Source organism: Magallana gigas, chromosome 2, assembly GCF_963853765.1.
Source record: "Magallana gigas chromosome 2, xbMagGiga1.1, whole genome shotgun sequence".
NCBI classification, from domain to species: domain Eukaryota; kingdom Metazoa; phylum Mollusca; class Bivalvia; order Ostreida; family Ostreidae; genus Magallana; species Magallana gigas.
This window is the reverse complement of record NC_088854.1, coordinates 6,677,817-6,698,781: the sequence shown is the minus strand read 5'-3', so window position 1 is coordinate 6,698,781 and position 20,965 is coordinate 6,677,817. Positions and strand designations below refer to the sequence as shown.

Sequence of the window (20,965 nt, the reverse complement as noted above, 5' to 3'; positions counted from 1 at the left end):
TAAATAAGCAATTTTAAAAGCATTTATTTGAGATAATTACAGAATTTCTATTATAAATGGGAAAAATTGCCTTTAAATAGGCATTAAACGTTTTCAAAAAATTTCATATGTCCCAGAGAAAGGGGGGGTTCCGACCCCCGGAACCCCCCCTCTGGATCCGCCAATGCAAATTAGATAAAATGAATAAATTTTCAAAGAAAATTTAAGCTCTTAAAATTTTATTTACGTACAGAATTCTCTAAAATTTTGATATCATTTAGACCTTAACGCCCTTAATCAACTGGAAATAAAATTACCCAACGGACCGGCCTTTTCAGGATCACAATTGGCATATTTTTGGTAAAAATCATTAAAATTTATATTTTGAAAAAAGATCCGTAAAAATAAAACTGTGCATAGGTTTATTATTTCATAACTCTAAAAAATATGTTTTGATTATTGTTAAATAGAAAAGATGATTTAAACAAACTGTTGATTAATCAGTATTTATTTAAATCGCAAAAGATGGTTTCTTTGGATATCGGTAAGTATTATGAATCGAGATCGGTATTTAGAAATTGCAGTCACATGCGTGGATAATGCTAACTACCTGATATATGCCTTCAAGACAAAACCTCTATTCATACCTTTTTTACTGGTTTTAAAGACTGTTCTTATAATGAAATAACTTCTCTTCAGCGCATGATTTTAATTCTAAACCAATTTTTTTTGTGGAAAATAAATCTATGCTCGTTGCTAAGCGAATAGGATAAAAATGATATAGGTCAAATTATTTCCCCTTGTGTTTTTATCTCCCTTATGCACTGGGATATAGATCTCGGTCAGGATTTCATTTTGGATGAATGTTCAAAGAATTGGATTAAACTCAACCTTATAATGGATTGATGTTTATGCAGGACAAAAGTAAGCGGTCTAACGTTATATTTTCAAAACGAGTACGCAATCGACACAACCCAGTCATTTTATTTCGCTGATTAATACCCCGGTAGGCCTAATTGATTGCAGTTGTCAGTATTTTTGATACATTTGTTTTGAATCAATTTCTATGTCAGCTTGAATTCTTTGTTTTGAAAACTGTACACCTTTAAACGTTAGGTCTCAATTAGATCGGGCACGGATAAGACGTAATAACGCGTGAATTACGTCAGACGTTGTTTTGTGACATATGGATAATTACCTTAAGTACATGAATTTCTTAAGTTTATACTCAGTTAAGAATTATGTTTAGTATTTTTATGAATTTGTTCTTAAGTTTTTTTCTTAACTAAGAATTTATTTAACACTTAAGTGCATTTTTTAAGAAAAATCTTAGAATCTTTATGAATCCCGGCCCTGTTCTTCAGTTAAAACCATAACGCCATGGCGTCAACTGAGCAAAAAGATGACGTCACAATGCAAATGAAACGCCGCGCGAAAGAGTGTGTACTCTGACTGTACAATGCCTCGTTAAGTGTATTGTCAATTCAGTCTGATAATTTGATAATCTGAGTAATACAAATTGGAAACTAATGTTTTTATTTGCAAAGATAATGTTTAGATAAAGATTTCATTGTAGATATGAATCTGATATGATTATTGCTATATAATGAATAATGGGCAAAACTACATGTTATTTGTAATTACACGTAAGGCATAACAAAATTGTGATTAAATAAAGGGTGATAATAAATAGTAATGTAATAGAATTTTAACAGAGTTGCTATAAAACGTGTGTCAAACCAATTTTATTGAAGTTAAAGTAATAAATACAAAATTTTAATGGTAAAATTGTTTATGTTAAAATAGATGAAGCATCAAATTAAAGTTGCATGTGCACCGACCATGGATGCATGCATGTCGAACTATTCAAAAACCTTAATTATTTATGTAACAACTGTTGAATTATTCGTTTAAATAGAGCATATCCGCTATCTTTTGCTCTGGCACTCGGTCAACATTTTATAATTATACATAAATTATTGGAAAAGATTAAAATGTTTCCCTATGTTTATTTGAGATAATTATGTGCATATTATTTACCAAAATTTAGACAATTTACGTTGTTAAATAGTGAATTTTGAAAATTAGGGAATTTAAAATCTAAGATAAAAATCAAATAGGATAATAATAGTCTTAAAAAGTGGTATTTCGTTATCTTGGCAACGATCAACAATGTGACAGATTTTCACTTCGAATGTAGTGGTAAAAATCAAACGACCCTTACAAACGAATTGCCTCGATTGCAATTCTTTTTAAACACATTAGATTTTACCATGCAATATAATGATTTTTTCCCGATCCTCAACGATAAGCTATTCAAAGAGTTGTTGCTTGTTGCTTGTCAAAGCTTGTTGTTATATTTAAATAACTAATTTTCTTTGAATTATAGGCAAGATAGCTCCTAAACTACAGTACAAGGATTTCGTAATCTTTCATTAAAACAAAGTAATATTTTGATCTCAAAAGTTTGGCTTCCTTGTAATTGATATTCATTTCAAAATGTAATAAGTGAAAATGATAAACTATTTCTGTAATATAAACAATCGTAGCAGCTAGCATATCATACAGAAATAATATTATTGGTCTGCCAAATTGGTATCAGCATAATCATGATAATAATTATATCAAAGATATTCCACAAACCTGCTATATTTATCAATCAGTATTCAGTGTACATTCGAATTCGCTTCATCATATATTACTATTATAATAAAGAAATAATGATAATAAATGCATTTCAACCTTAATATCACAATGTGCACACTCTTGAGATCAATGCTATTATTAAAACCTTTCGATCATTCAATTGAAACTTTTACTGCGTTACAACTTGCGTTGAACATCACTGACGATATACTTGTTAATATTTTTATAAAGTCAATTTAAGTTTATCTTCGCAACAAATACTTTTTTGCATCAGAAATACATTCTGATTTTATAAAGTCTGTGTGAGAATTTAAAATTCAAATTTTAAAACTGCACCCATGCCTATCCAAGTTGCCCCAAAAATCACAAAACTCTCTTCTTATAAAATTTAACGATTGAGTTTCATACAAACTTTAAAAGGTAATTTTATTGAACTGAGTTCCAATAGATATGCGTTTATGATGCAAAGAACGTAAAATGTTTTTCTGCAAAGTAATGATTGAAATATGCTTTGATTTTTCAGCGTTTATTTTATCATAAAAATATAAAATGCACCTGGTGAACACTGGGATTGCTTAAAACTATCTGATATTTATAATCAAAGAATTATGAATAAATAGAGATATATAATCAAAGTGTTCACATATTCTGAAAATAAGATTTTGATTGAGTATATAATAAGGAATAATTGCATTTTTGACAAACTATAAAATAATCTTGTTACAATGTAAATCTATCTACAAGAATTCTTGTTACCACAATGGAGGACTCTATCAACTTCTGCCAATAATTCAACTGAATATTAAATGAAATGTTTGGAAAGTTAACTGAATGTCAAAGATATAATATGTAGTTACTTCTAAGTTTCTTTTCAACCGCCTTTAAATGAACTTCTGAGATTCTTCCTGTTAAAGGAGGTTTTTTAGTTAGAGCCTTTCCCATAGGGAAAATAAAAATGTTAAGTGAGAACACATTGTAAATGAATGATTGTGTAAAAGGACAACTATTTAAGAGAGATAGATGAGATACGTGGTATTCCTCTTGTCGATTATTTGAGATGTGAGTGTATTGTTTGTAGTCTATTTTAGCATTTCTGACTATTTTAATAACCTCATTTCATGGCTCCAAGTTTGGGTTAAAGCAGTTATTTACAACTCCAATTACAAGATATTGCATAAAAACTAAAAAAAAAATCACAGTTGTCTCATTTGAAATAAATTCCAATCCGAAGTTTAGCAAACGCTATACGAATAACTATCTCTCCTAAAATTTGTCAGATTTATTCTGCAAGTGGCCTTCATATTCCTTATATCTACAAATGTTTCTCAGTTAAAAGGAATTCTGTTGAGACTTTTTTTATAAATCAGCATGAAGGAGCTTAGTATATAGACTCTCCTCAAACATATTCTGGTTGAATGTTGTGATTTGTTATATGCGTTAATGTTTAATTCATTTTCCGATTTTCAAGGGATGTGACGATGCACTGAAAGGGAAACTACTCTCACAGTCTTAAAAAAGTGTTGGTTCTGTAGTAACAGTTAGAGTTCTTGAGGTATAAAGTTAAACATCATGTATTAAAAAGTTTACATTCACGCAAATCATACCAATTAATTTGAGCTGATATCATGGGATCAGTCATATTTTTGTTTATGTTATTTAGACGAATATAAAACCATTCCAAAAATAAAACAGAGATACCATTGATAACTTGAAAACGGATGGTAATACAGATACACTGTAAAACAACCATTTTAGTGTTTGATCTAAAAGCAGTTTTTATAAATATTTTTTAGATAATTCATAGTTCTTAATAAATTTTCAATTTCAGTCACCATGGTAAAAGTTGTTACAGGTATTTCCTATGATCTCTGCATTTTTTGCATGTTGTAAAGTTTTAGAATAATAATGCAAAAGGTTTTCTGATGTGATTAAAAAGCCAAAGGCAACAAAAAACAACGAAGACTTTGTATTTTAAGACATGGAATAACAGCAAAATACTAAAAGACTGAGGCTGATACTTTTTTTTGTTTCAGATCAATTACAGATTAATGCTTCGTATTAACCCCTTGAGATACAGAAAAACAAAATGTGGAAAACAGCACAAGAAAGTCCATATTTTGCAAAGAAAAGGTCCTTCTTGCTCTTACCTGCTAAAACGTCTTTAATATTTCTTTCAAATGATTGTCTTGATACGCAATTGTTGAAAAATGTTACTCTTTGTTCAAAGTATTTTATGAAGCGGAAAATCACTGTCTTAACGATCTCAGGAACATTGTGAACACACATCCAGGTGATTTAGACGGTTGATATTTTATTTTATATATATATATAATATCATCTCTTAACTTGTCTCACAGACTTTCTCAGGGCTATCAGATGCAAGTAAAGAGCCGATATCAGTAGTAAATTGCATGAAAAAATCAATGGTATTAATTGTTTTCACCAAATTAGCGTAAAAAATAATCAGTCCAAAACTAGCGCACGTTTTTGTGCACAATAAGTATACAATTTTTTTCACTGGGCGGCACTGTAGCTCCCAGGTCGTCCATCCGAATTTTTTTAGACCGGGAACTACCGTCCTACAGCTAGCTTGAGCAGTGTATCAAGTTTGCGTGGATATGCGTTGATATAAACTTAATTCCGAGAATTGGTAGCTCAACACAATCAAATATAAAACCTCATGATGATTTTTATTTTTGTGATTCAACAATGTAAATCAAGTTAGTCAGGTTTGTGCAAAAAGCTCAAAAGGCACTTTCAAGATTCACAATGCGGTATCGAAATACAATATTCGTGTTTTAATGCAGTATCTAAATAAACTATTCAAATCGTGGGTCTCAAAAACCTGCAACTTAGCGATTTCAAACGTTTTAAAATTAGGATCATTCTCTTACCTACAAACAAATGTTCTTTAATTCATAGCTAAATAATCCTTTGTATCATTTTCCCCCCACAAAACATATGTAACACTTGTTGATATAAATCACAACGCTGCTGTAAGGTTCTCATATATTTAATCTTATGAATCCACATAAAACACATTTACACATATTATCCCAGTCACACAAATAATGTTTAAACAAGTATCTGACATACAAATACCAAAAAAATACAAGTAAAGGGACATAATTTTTATAATCTTTTCCTCAGAATTTAATACATTAAACTCAGAATATTTCACTTTATAAAAACATTTCACGTATTTCAATTCCCGTAAATTTACAGGAATCACCTTCATAAGAGATACAAATAAATTAAATTCCCAATTCATAGTTCAGACAATTAAATTAATAGAAAATATAACTTTTCAAAAAGATTGTCAAAATGTTCTCATTACATGAAAAAATACTTGTTTAATAGATATATATACCTGGAGTTTGCCTCCTAGATCCTTAGGGGACCAGAATGGGACAGGAACACACACACACTTGGCGATTTAATGGTGATGAATACACCCTCTTCTATGCACAAAACACACACATACACTTATCTTGCACACAATATAATTTTTAAGTATAACACATGTATTTTACACGTATTAATATAAAGCATTACTTTACTTAGACCAGCTTTTTTAAGGTTTACAAACCTGCCAATCGGTTTTTTAGCTTTTAGAAAAAGAAAAAGAAATCATTTTTTTTCACCCGACAGCAACTTTTTGACGGGATGAGATTTTTTTTTTGGTCCAGGATCGAGATTTGGTATGATAAGGCAACAACTTTCTGTCTAAGATGGCGCGAGAAAATGTTCACATTGAACTGGTGTTTGTGTTAATTTTGGCGTGGTTTAGTCTGAAATTTGCTCGCGGGGGTGGAAAATGCCTAAATAAACAGCTTCAAAAGATCATGCTTTCTTGTCAGACCGATATGTTATTAATGCACGCCGCTGTGTTTTAAGTGGAAAGGAACCGTCCCACTCAAGATAAAATTCTAATACCATTTGTTTAAAAAAAGTTAACATATTTTAAAGCAACATTGTCTAATGATGATGGCCATGCTTAACACCTCTGATTATACTTTATATATAGCATTCCTTATATCAACTATTTTATATGAAATTCTGTGCTATTAGTTTTAGCGAAGATTACCCTTAACAAATTGGAAAAGTATTTGTAACTAGCCAAAAAGTTTATATGATAAAACTGTAACTAAAGATTTTAAAATGATAAATGACCCGCCCCCTTTAAAATGGCAAATGAACATTGCTACATTTAATATAAAAGCTATATGTCTATTAAATTATGTGTTTTACTGCTTGTCTATTTCACTGATATGTTTCACAGATCAAATACTTTTTAAACGCTACACTTTATGCTCCCCTTGATGCAGTTACACACCACTTAAGAATAAAGATGATGTAAAAAAAAGAAACAACAACAACAATTTATCCTCCTATAGAACATTACAGTTTTGTGGTTCGAAAATTAAAAAATTGTTGGTCAAAAGTGAATTTCATTTTTTTTTTATTTCCTCCTCAGACAGAACTTTATCAGTTTGTTGTTCGTAAAACTAAAAATAATAAACTAATAAATAACTGAATTATAATTTAAAGCCTCTCAATACTTAAACAATAAATTAACACAATTTAAGATTATTTTTACTAAGTTTAATAATTATTTTAAAAGTTAATGAAACACCTATTTAGCCTTTTAGGTTTAAAAGAGATGTACTTAAATAACTAACCTACTTATGAACAGCCAACTTCCCCAAATACTACTTATCAATAAATAAATCCTCCTTCCTTCTTCATAGAGCATGAGAAACTTCCCTCCAACAGAATCACTTGACCAGAATTACTGCCTAAACAGGTTTTGATCCAAAAATAGAATTTCAAGACTAGCCAAACACTACTCAAATACATGTATAAATTCAGTGCCAGTCTCAAAAGTTAAAAATACCATATTATACTGAAAATCAAAAGTAATGAAACAATCATATTTATTAACAAATTAATTGATTAAAACACATATATAACACATATACTATGTAGATTATATATACTATATTATTTTATGTAATAAGATTAATTAAAATGAACACTGTTTCGTGACAAAGTGATTTTACTTGCCTTCATAAAGTATAGTTTAATGTTTTTGTAATTCATTCTGTTTTTGCATAATTATGTAAAAATAAAGTGAAATTAGGACTTTGCATTGTAAAATTATATAATATCAATTTTTTTCTACATCAGCATGAATGTGTCTCTACAACATACACTGTTTTTATTTTTGCAACCATTTTTTTCTTCTGATAGGGAGATATTTTGATATGAATTACCCCTCTTTACTGGCATTATTTTCACCATTTCATTTTTCTGAAATTATTAATTTATCTGGTGAAACTTATTTGTAAATATTATTTTGCTTTGTTAGAAACAGAAATAAATTAAAAATGTAATTAGAGCATTATACATTTTACATACTTGTAGCAATATCATTATTTTACTTAAATATTGATGAAATCAGCACTTCAAAACTTTAAATATAACGCAGCGACTCGAATTGCACAGTTCCAAGATTGAAAACGAAGGAATTTGAATGCCGCCGGTGAAAAGTTTAGACGACTTTATTCACCATTGACAGATAGCTATGAATCTTTTTCAAGGTAAGATTGAATAGCACGTTTATTCTTTTTAATTAACATAGAATTTTAAAATATTCATTATGACAGCATGCCTTTTCGTCATTATTTCTACAACACAGCTTGATAGGAGATTTAAAAAGAAAGCTGTTGAGTTGTATCACATCCACTCAATACATAAACTTCTTCATCTTCTTCTTAAAAGTTATGGTTCCATATGACCCTGTGTCTAAAACTCTCAGAACTGACAGAGTTATTGTCCTTTGTGTAGGAATGCTTGCTATCGCTTCTCCTCTGAAACCACAAGAGATAGAGATTTGGCACTTTTACCCGTGTATTCAGTACACTTAGAGGGTTAGTCAATCTATTAATCCCCCAGTTTTTCTTTGAAATTTCCATAAAATCATATCCTTACTATATATCAAAGACTTTCGACCACTTGGGATGAGACGTCTATCTTGTCCGAACAAAATAACATAAAGGTAATTTGAAAATATGTTGTTTAATGAGTTTTTATATCTCTTTTGTTTAGGGTTCCACAGGAAAACTTTTTCATGGATGTAATAGGACATCTTAAGACATTTTGAAGTATAGCCCCTTAGTTCTTATCTTGAAATAGTTACTTGGTTATTAGCCAAATTGTACGAAATTGTTGTTATCGCTACTCTTCTGATACTAAAAGAGAAAGAAACTTTACCAACGTCTTCAGTACATTTAGAGGGTTCTTCAATCTATTCGTACCGAAAGGATCTGAGTCCCCCCCCCCCCTTTCTAGTAGTTAATGCCCCTGAAAGTATTGAAATTTCGATAAAATCACTACCAAACTTTTCTTTAATTATCTTTCATGGAGACTTCGGACCACTTGGGATGGGAGCGTCTGCCTTGTTTGATCAAAAATGACATGAAGGCCAAGGGTCAAGGCCTTTTTATAATCTGTTAATAAATGATTTTTTTCTTTTTGTACAGTATTCTTTAAAGTTTTCAATAGCTTGCTAGTTTGCCCAATAAGGTATACAATTTGGTCAGCAAGGTATCCCATCAAAATCCTGTATTTACTCAAATCTCTATTGTTTTTACAGTCAACCCCTTCACATGAATTACGACATCTAGCCTCCAGAGTACTTTCTTCTATTGTTAGGTTTTCTATTTATAGGCCAGTGTTAAAATTATTCACCTACCGAGCATATCAGTTTTGTTCAGAGTAAGTGGGGAAAACAAACCAGAAAAGTTATTCTGAAAGGCATTTCCATAACCAACAAGGCCTTCTTGAAGCAATGGCTTGAAATTTAACGAAACCTCTCTTTAAATTCATTGACGGCTTTGTGGTTTTCTCAATTTCTTAGATAATATTTTTTTCACTGTAACTGTTTTATAAGTTCAGACTACAACAACAATGGTTTATAGAATATGGTATAAAGTATAATAACAAACTGCAAATGTTTACTTGATAAAGCTCACTTTATTGTTTTCATACCTGAGTAATCTCCCGGCATATTTCAGAACAAAAAATAGCAAAGTGGAAAGACCTCTAATTGTTCAAGAACAACTCGTCTACTAGTTCTATCTTGCTTATTTTGAATTGTTTTGAGATCGCCCATAATTAAAATTGTTTTGAGATCGCCCATAATTAAACTGTTGAATTTTAAAAATAATAAAATCTATATCATAAAGTCACTAACTGAGTTTTCTCTTGAATAGGTTTTAAAACTTAAACTCATGTTGATTTAATCATGAAATATTGAACTAGGCGGTGATTATTCACAATTAAACTATTGCAGGAAAACCTCCTGGTGTGTCTTTTGCTGTTAAAAACTTGACACCGCTCAAGACGTTTGATACTTTGTATTCCATACATTCAACTGACTTCGAAATTGTTGGAGGCCTACAGTAAAAGGTAACACTCGATTAAGAAGATTTTACTTACAAGATAAGAATTTTATCTTAGATTTTTGATATCTTACAAGTTGAGTTAAAGATATTCATTTAATTATTTCTCGGATTATCATATTTTTGTCTCCTACTTGAATTTGATTTTTTCCTTCTCTTTTTTGTTGAAATTTCAAATTGCTACTTACGAAATGTAACTGTTTTTGTCGTATGTAAATGCCTTTTTCCGATTTAAAGAATACATTTTCTGTCTCCGAATAAGCCGTATGATAGAATACCATATAAGTAAAAGAATTGAAAGGGTTTCTTTTTTTACAAAATACATGTACAGGGTTTTTTTTAGAATAAATTCCTGTTTTTCATGTACAACTATCAACATGTCCCTTTTTAGCAAAACTTAACCAAGCAGTAAGGAAATACATAAGACAACTGTTTTGTTTAAAGAGACAGTACAGCGCATCTTATTCAAAAACCGACTTGAAAAAAATTTCCGATCGGGTTTGATATTTTTGTACTACTCAGAAATGTATAAACCTTCAGAAAGTTACAAATTTTTCCGTGAAATAAATCTTATTATTCCATTAAAGTTAGTAATTAGGTATAACCTATACGTATATACATCGCCACGTGTTACGGGGTTCAGCCTTCTATACTATTACGCATGCGCATTTACCGTCAAAAAACACATGCAAGGCTTGCAAAGATTCTCCTGGCCATGTTTGTTGGTAGAAATATGTCTGTTATAATTCACCCAGGTAACCATTGTTCAAAATTTCTTTTTTTGAAACTACAGTTATGATTTTGTAAGCATGTATTTTACGTGCTTATCATAGGAGTTGACTACAACCTTAATTCTTTTTTTGTTAGTGATGCCCCTTGAGGGGTTATTTGACATATTTATGTCTGTTCATTTTAAAATGAACCAAAATTGGTAAACCATTAATTGATTATCGAGAAAGTGATGATGTGTTCCGTTTAGAGAGTCCTTTTTACCTCGTATACCATGATGATCGTAGTCAGGCGAAGATCTGGTAGTTTTAAACACGTGTCAAATATTGTCAATCAAAATGCACGTGCTACAGATAAACGATATAAAATTATTCGGTTTTTACGACTCTTAAATTTCCGGAAGCTCATAATTAAATTAATTAGGTACATTAAAGGGATTTTTATCTATTTCAGCAGTTAAAATCAACGTTATTTCTTATTTCTTAACGATACAATGGTTAGATCTGAAATTACTACACATGTGTTTTCAGCTCTAATGTCTCTTTAACAGATGTATTCAACTTTTTTTTAAAGCATTGACCTGTAAACAAAGTCAAAAATACATTAGACAAAATGCAGTCTCACATGTACGTTTGATATGTTTAGTTTTTCTATTTTGTTCAAAATAAGCAACCATTACTTCAGTATTCATTTATAAGATAACATGATGTTTTGTAACAATGTAACATTTGAACCTAAAAACAAGTTTTTAGAAATTTCTATGGCAAATTAAACTGCAAAATACGATAAAGTATAAATTAATAATTCATTAAAATAACATGTCATAAACAATATCATGGTAGTAAAGAAATATATAACTAAATTTATAATATCAACATACTACTATATTCAGCTGATATACGCTAGATTGGCCGACGACGTTGAAAATGAATACTGCATAATTTTACTTAGTTTGAACGGTTAATTAATCTAATAGAAAATCTTTATTTGATAACCGTATGTGCGCAATAAAACTTCAGATGGATAATGTTATAGAAAATACTGCACTAAACAATAAAGACAAAAATCAAAAAAGAATAAATACATATGAAATAAATACAGATAATCTGTTCAACCACAAAGTTTCTTGTTAGGCTTCAAACGTTTACATATTAATATTCTTTGTCATTTTAATATCATTAATAACATTCTTTACAAATGGTGTTTTAGACGCAGCCATTACGTAACAACCAATATGCAAATGCGCTGATAACACAGAACATTTAAAGGCCACAGATTAATTAAATTAGGGTTAAGTTTTTGTTCATTACATATTCTTTATACAAGCAAGCAAAATAATATCTCAGATGAACAATGAAACTAATATAAGATCTTCTCATAACAAAAACAATTTAGTTATTCTGCTGTCCTTTGTATTTTAACAAAATAGATTGAATAGTGTTTCAAAAAACTATAGGTGGCAAGGGACAGATTCTAATGCGAAACCTGTGTCCATGACTGTTGTGTTGACTTTACAAAGTGAAATTGCAAGTTACAGACGGGAGGTAAAATAACACAAAAAGTAGGTGGATGGGACATTGTAAACTATACACCGGTACATTTCTGACATATGATTGTGTAACATGCACACGGTACAGAAAGTCAACACTTTGCCGGGAATAAGCTAAGGTGGTGGTCTAAAAAGCTGAAAAATCATAAAAAATTTGCAAAATATAAAGGGTCAAAATCTCATAATTAACCAGCATGTAGAAGTTTCACAGGTTTTGACAAGGAATTTTCTTCAGAAATTGGTGATTGGCCTCATAAAGAGTGAATAAATCGTATTGGTGCAGAATTGGAACTGAGGAAATTCTATTGAAACACATCCCCTGGCTACAATGAATTGTAAAACAAAAAACTGTCCCATGCCACCTTAGATTAAATGTGGAGTAAAAAAAAGAACAAAATAAAAAATATTAACATAACATTACATATAGATAACAATTAGATAAACAAGATTCGTAGGTAGGTTTAAACACTCTAAAGTATGATACCATGTTCAAGTATAAATTATAATGCTTCTGAGGTTTGTTTTGTACTTTGAATGTTAACTAGTTTATACACCAGCATCTTAGATATAAGACCAAGACGTGGCATTTGAACAAGTCACCCATTCACCGTTTTTGTATAATACACTTGTCCTTTCTTATTATCATCAGCATGTATTTTGCACAGATAAATATATTCATTGATTTACTATAACCTTTTAATGACAAGGAAGAGGCAAATATGTCACAATGTGTGAAAGAAAATAACTTTTAGCGGGAAGATATTTTGAAGCAATTATTACATAATATGATATTTTGAAACAACTTTTGATTTATATACATGTATTAAACACATTTTATAACACAACAAGTAGAGAGTATTGAAACTATTAATACCAGGAATACTTTCAAAATCCAAAATTGGAAATGGGGATTCTGTATGAATATTTTTAAGAGTATTGGTTCTACGATATTTCAAAAAATGGAACTAACAATCCCTTGTTAGGATTTAAAAAACGAACATTCACCATTCAGATATCCAAAAATGTCATCTATTAATTTCAACTTTAGGTATAAGACCCTAGAAAAGTAGTTTGGAAATGAGCAAAAGTTTTGAGTTTTTTGGGTTTTTTTTTAAATATTGTTCCATCATAACTCAATCTTTCCTCTGCAGAGTTATTAGAGTAAAGATTGGCTAATGAAATATTCTTTAAACCAAATTAACTGATTGTTATGCTTTATCCACAAACTCAAAGTCGCAATTTGATAAATTATCATTTCGCAACTACTAAATGAGAGTTTTAATAAAAATACCTGAACCATTGACATTCGGATTGTACGATATGAGTTAAAGATTATATAAAAAATCAAATAGTCTAATTCATCTGTTTAATGCATCTGAAATATGATAAAATTTAATTTTTTTCAGGTTTTTAAAGGGGCATTGTCATAATTTTGGTCAAATTCTATTTTTTTACAATGCTTTATAATTGCATTTCTAATGGTCAAATACAATTTGAGAGTCATTCGTGGAGTTATAAGCAAGATACAGGGCTCACAATTCTTTGTCATGTAAACAAGACCCGTGACCTTTTTTGTTTACATAGGTTACATATACCAGTAAAAAATCTTTTTCTTTTTTCTCTATCTTTTTATTATTTTAAGCATAGATAAACAGTACCCAAAGTTTACCACCTTTGTTTTAGGTTTAAAATAGAAATTGTTACTTCAACATTTAAAATGTAAATAACCGGTTTGTTTACATAGCAAAGAATTTCAAGCTCTGTAACTCGTTTAAAACTCAACAAATGACACTAATATTAAAAATGCCTTCTGAAGTTTTGTAAATATCAAAATCGGACAGATTATTTTTTACCAAAATCGTGACCATACCCCTTTAAAGTAATCATTTCATAATGCATCTTCAATGTTGTTTTGTAAAATTCAGAGGTTATGGTTTTTTATCAAGTACATGAAATCTTGCCATTAAAATAGATTTCACGATTTTAAAAGCGGTCCTGACTATCATCAACATAATTTTTTTCGTACGTATAAAACCTGAAAAGGCTGAAAGCAAAATAAAAAGATAAATAAAACAAGAACATAAATTAATCAGCGAAGAATAGTGCTATTGTATGTGTGCGTGCCAAATCAAATCAAATCAAATTATATTAAACATGATGCCTTTTTAAAACTATTTATTATACTATACAATAATATTTCAAAAGTTTTTTTTTCTCAGAAAGAAGATTTGCAATAAAATTTATCAAGAATCGATTTAATTTTCCGCTTTCACAACCATCCAAAAAGCTGAACATATATTTATTGGCAGCTCATGGGATAAGGGCAGGTCATAGCTGGGGCCCTAGCTTTAACAGACGTGTCCAACATCAACACTGATCACACCAAGCCTGTCTTGGATTCCATTCCAGTGGGCTCCTTCGAAGCAGGCAGCCTTGTCAACAGTCTATCCACTCTGATTATAGTTAATGGAGCGTTCATACTACTGATTGCAGGGCTTGGTCTGTTTGGAGCTTGTTGCCAAAATAAATGCATGCTGGTTACGGTTAGTTTAAAAATGTATTGTCACTTGAAAATGTCTTTGAATAATCTTTTGTGAAATACGACATCCGAATTCCCAATTCATGCGCACCGATACAGAGAATGATTTCCTTTTTTTTTTTTTAAATCTTCAATTCTTTTTTACAGTAAATGTTAGATATTCAATTCATGTGCCATCTTTCTCTCTGTATTTGATTTAAAAATAATTTCTTTTTTATAAATTTATAATTATCACAAATAACCTCATTTTATTATATAATTTATTTGAAAAATTGATTGAATGGCAGCAAAATGTCATTTGATCATTTCTAAGCAATTATTTGCTTGAATATTTATCTACTTTTATTGTGTGTCCTACTATTTCCTCCTTTTGGACCTGTCAAAAACTCAAAATTGGTATCCTTTTTCAACAGCATAAATATATTGTATTATAAGAAAATTATTTCAAAGCATTTAGTTGTGTACTACAAACACATTTTTCATTAAGGCTGAAAACGGTGTAGTTTTTTTTACTTCTGAATATTTTGTTTCTGTTAAAAGCAAAAAAAATTCTTGTGTTTCTTTTTTGTTTGTATTTTTTGTGTTTTCATTCGAAAAAGTTCTATGCAATGATCTTTATTATATAAATTGCATATATACAAGGGTGATGTATGACCTAATCCCTTCTATTGTACAATATCTAATTTTATTGTCATGTACCATATGGTGAGCCAATAAAATTATTGAAAAAAAAAATTAATTACTTTTTAAAACTAGTTACTCACTAAAGATAAACTAATATAACACTCGGACATTATAGAACCAAATGCATGTATATGTGGGTTTTTTTCGTTTCAGTATGCAGTCTTAGTGTTGATGTTATTTGTAATGAAGATTGCTATCATAACCTTGTGGTTTATAATGAAAAACAATGTGCGTATTAAAATTTTAAAAAAATATATATTAGTAAATCACAATTCAGAAATGGTATCAATGGAGTAAACTTATTCTCCATTAAAACATTTAATTTATTTCTATCTGGTAGAAACAATTAAGAAAGTTACAAGTAAAATTTTACAACGAACAAAGAAAATAATGTAAGTCGTTTTAATTCTACGGTGTTAAAATTTCACGATTTCTAATCAAGTGCCTATCGCGATGATTTTAATTTCAGTTTGCTAGAAAATCAATTGATCAGAATATAAGCATTAAAACGTTTTTCGAAACTAATGGTAGTATTCACGATGGGTTAAACGTTGCGGGAAAATAATGAATCGCGAACATAGTGAAATTAAAACCATCGTGATTATTTGCCAATCTACAGTATTTCTTTTTCTTAGGTTGAGAATGAAGTTAAAGACAAGATGGTTGTCTCTTTGAAAAATAATTTTAAAGACGATGCAACTACTAACAGCGATTCCATATCAAATGCTTGGAATTACATGTTTATGACGGTAGGTATCATCTACATGGAGTTGTTTAAATGAACTAATGAATGAAATTTAGGCATATCAGTTTTTAAGACTTTTTTCTATCTGTTTCAGCTTGACTGTTGTGGAGTCAATCCTGTAGTATCAACCACGAATGATTTCGATGTTACGTCTTGGTGTACGACTTCGGAAAGCTGTCAAGCAACTAGTTCACAGATCCCAAAGACCTGCTGCCTCAATGTTGACGAAAACACATACACCACAGCTCCAACTTTCTGTCATTCAATCGTTACTACTGGAACATGCAATACCAAAGTTGTAATTTATATGTTTTTTGCATAAGAATGACGGACAGACGTATAAAGTCATTCCTCGTTCAAATTTATTTGCGTATTGTGATTTATCAAATGTGTTTATGTTTTATTTACCATTTTCTCTTTTTAAGGGATGCTACGATGCACTTAAGGAGAAACTACTGTCACAGTCCCCGAGCATTATATGTGTCATGGTCACAGTAGAAGTTATTGAGGTACAATGTTTTAGATATCATCTATGCGCCTATTAATATATTTATGCAAGTTATTTAACATTAGTCATACTGACGTGATTTCATGGGATTAAACACAATTTAGTTTTGTTTTTATCGGCAAAAGTCAGCTCATCCCGAAAATAAAATTGGTTCCATCAATTACAATAAAACTGAAAATAATCCCGAAAAATCAATTATGTCTGGTGTTCGGTGTAACGTAGAATAATGACCCCTCGGTCATTATTCTGCGTCGAAAAATGACCCATTTGCCTCAAGAATAAGTGTTATTCTCATAAAAATAAGCACACTCTACATGAAGAAAAGTGACCCCTGTAGAATAATGACCCCTTATAAATTAAAGTTTTTTCAGTATATCTTTTTAGTTTATGTGAAATAGTCTTGATAATATTGAAATGTTTACTGTACTTTACAGAAATAACAGACATTATAATTCATATTCAAATAAACTTAATGTGGATATATCTTAGGAAATAAAAATCCTTCTGTTATAACAAGATACTGACGTATTGCATCGAGGTATGGGTGTCATCTTAACGATTACATTTACATGTATCTAGATGCGAGAGTGCCAAGTTATGAAGGCGAAAGATGCGACGGCGAAGCGGGAAGATGCGATGGCAAAAGTGCAAAGGTGCGTAGGTGCGTAGGCAAAGGAGCGATACTATATGTACTATCGCTCCTTCGCCTTCGCAACCTCGCACTCGTCTTCGCATCTTCGCACTTTCGCCTTTTTTGATTGCATTCAGCAAGTCTCTATCGATTACATAGAATTTAATGCAGGCACCGTATTTGCAAAGGTTTTCCGATTAATTCATGCTATTATTGGTACGCATGCGCTAGGCCATCGTGCTTACTATGAATGTTTATAAATATTTTAATGTGTACATGTGACATACTAGTATACGTTTGCTATTGGGCTATGCTAAATCATTATATACTCCACATATAATGTAATGTCCGCCATTATGTGTACATATGCACTTCCAGACTCCTGTCACTCACCAGCCATCTGTTTACCGTGGATCAAACTGTAACATTCAAATTGCATTATGCAACACTCCTTACTCATGCATGGATCTAGAGGGGGAGAGGGTGTCCGCCCCCGGAAAATTCAATATTAATAATTTCACGCAGTAAAAGGGGAGAGGGGGTCCGGACCCCATCCCCCCTGGATAATTTAGTTTTATCAATTTTATCAATCAAATCGGAACCCTTTAAACAAAAAGAGCTCCGCAATTATAAAAGGCGAAGGCGGGAGTGCGAAGTTTGCACGTTCGCCTTCGCATCTTCGCGCTTCGCCGTCGCATCTTCGACCTTTCGCTCCTTTGCCGTCGCACCTTCGCCATCGCAACTTCGCACTCTCGCATCTTCGCCCTGTAGGCGAAAGTGCGAAGTTGAAGTGGCCCCATCGGATCATCATTTGTATCTCATTATTACGAATGACAACAAATTAATATTATTTCGAGATACAAGACACTATAAAACAAAATTCTTTTTATTGGCGTCGATATTGTTTATGAATTATACTTGCATTGACGATTTTCCTTACTACAAACTGCTGGGTATGCAAGTGCATCACGCGGAATTCATGATGAAAAATTTACTCCACTGTTAGGCATTAAAACCAAGCTGAAGTTAGCAGGCAATGAGAGAAGCCATTACGCCACTAAGGAAAATCGTCAAAGTACTGAGAGTACTCGAACAGAAAATATATTTTACTTTATCATCGGCATACTTTCGTTAATATCAAGATGATTAATGCATCAATAGTTTGTATGAGCATTGATAACTTTGGATACATAAAGATCGGGTGATTAAAATCAAGGGGGATATAAACCACTAACATGGGCCCGAACCCCTTATCAACGCTTTTAGAAACAATCTCTTCTTAATATAACCGAACAGTGTTTATTATCTATTTAAGACGTACTATACTCAGGTACTCTTCACACATTTGCTCTAAAAGAATAAAGTCTATTCATTATCACAAATGCAACATTACAACAAATGTTTAGAATATCGATGTTGATGTATTACGTAAAAGGAAACAAAACTAACGTAAAATGATTTTTAAAAATCACTTTCCCCCAGATATGTAAATAAGAAGTATTCATATCCCTACGTTACCTGCCTCCCTAGTCTTTTCCCATAAAAATATATACATGTATCATTCTTCGATTGACAATTCAACCACCAATGAATATTGCTTATATTATTACAACAATTATTCTTTCATGATTATTGTTCGTTAATTATCACACAATATCTTCGTTGTGTATGAATTTGGTTTTCTTTATTTGCGTCATTTCCCACTATATGTCGACGAGAGAAGTGAAGTATCTGTTAACAATCAATTTGTGGCAATGTAAGAGTGTTTTGTGTGTGCTTGCTACGGATATAAAAAACTATATACAGCGATTTCTTTAAAAGTTCGGAGTTTATAACTTCAAAATCAGTTGAACAGAGTAAGTAATTTCAAAGTCGTATCTTGGATACGGGGTAACCAATTTCTACTCTTGTTTACATAAGGAGTCATTTTTCTACGGGGGATCATTTTTCTTCATGTTTAACATGTCTTTTTTCTTAAGAAAAATCCAATTATTCTTCAGCTAGGGGTGTCATTATTCTACGTCGAAAAATGACCCCCGGTCATAATTCTACGGGGGTCATTATTCTTCATTACACCGGCCTTAAAGCTGTATTGCAAAGAGATTTCAGATAATTTTCAGTATATAACCATAGTAAATGTCGTTACAGGTACTCGCTGTGATATTTGTATTTTTGGTATGTTGTCAAGCTGGAGACAATTCAGCGAGGATCTCTGATGTGGCCAAAACATAAAGACAATAGTGTGTATTTTTTATGAGACGAGGCAACAGCAACGGAATTGAAATAAATGCGAAGTTTGTTTTTTTTTTGTAATTAGATACCGCTTGTATTTCTTATTCACTCCGCGAGAAACAAAAACAAAGACAAATCAAAGTACTGAGAGTACTGAAAGACGTTTTCCTCGAATATGCTTTAAAAAATTATGAGTTTAAATATGGTTTCAATCTATGTTAAACTTGGCTTTTTTGCAATTGCCTGATACCTTGTCTAAATTTTACTAAATCCCGGCCGGGACTGTCCTTCATAGTTTTAGAAAATTGACACAGCGGTATTTTATGTAATATAAGACCCCAAGGAAAAATTTAAAAAAACAACTAACCGGGAAAACTAAATCAACTACATCAAGGTTGATAATTTAAATCATAAGATTTAGTTTTGTGATCCTAGGGAAAATCAACTAGTCGGTATCCGTTTTACATGTACAAGGCTTATGAGAACTTAGAAAACTCTCAAACTACTGAGTTACCGAACAAAGTTAACATTTGTACACCGATAACTATGGTGGCATAATTCTGCCATCCACATAATTTTAGTCAACATAGCATATCAAGTCAAGTCGAGATAACTATCTCGTCAAGTCAATATTACTTTCTTGTTTCTCAACAAAGTCCGACTTCTATTTTGTCTAGTCTACATAAGCTATTATATTTTGTTGCGATAACTATCTTGATAAGATGAAATAATTTATCTTGTATCTTGACTAAAATTTGTTAAATTTGCAAATGCTGCCATCCACAAAACGAGATAGTCTATATATAACAATTGTATAAACGTATTTCGGAACTCATTGCTCAATTTCCATTAGTTTATGAAATATACCGAATTGCCCGTCAATTGGTGTTTAATTATCTGAAATTAATATTTGATCGTCAGTTGAAAATTCATAGCTGAATCTGTATTAACATGAATATATAAATATTATGACTTAAAAACCTTTAGACACCTTAAATAAAAGACAGATGATGCAAGGTTGATATTGAACTACATGTTAATTAAATTAAATCATACAATTAACGATTAAAATAATACTTTTAAAAAACAATATCCGGAAATCTATTTATTGTGTTTTAATACGTAATGAAAACAAACAGATATATTAAAATAAAGAAGAATTTCCCAAAAAAGAACCAAAGGTAAAAAATTGTTTATTCTAATTGTTAGCACAACACTTTCAATGTCATATAGTTTAAAGTATAAGAGACAGTGTGA

The 20,965-nt window shown here is 30.9% G+C and overlaps 1 protein-coding gene across 1 annotated transcript; it reads left to right on the top strand.

The window, feature by feature from the left end:
• Positions 1 to 504: 504 nt before the first annotated feature.
• Positions 505 to 16,664, top strand: LOC105326157 (tetraspanin-4). Its single transcript, XM_066074949.1, has 4 exons — positions 505 to 523; positions 14,692 to 14,912; positions 16,228 to 16,341; positions 16,432 to 16,664. The coding sequence occupies exons 1-4, from the start codon at positions 505 to 507 to the stop codon at positions 16,657 to 16,659; spliced, it is 582 nt and encodes a 193-aa protein (XP_065931021.1). The 3' UTR covers positions 16,660 to 16,664.
• Positions 16,665 to 20,965: the final 4,301 nt, after the last annotated feature.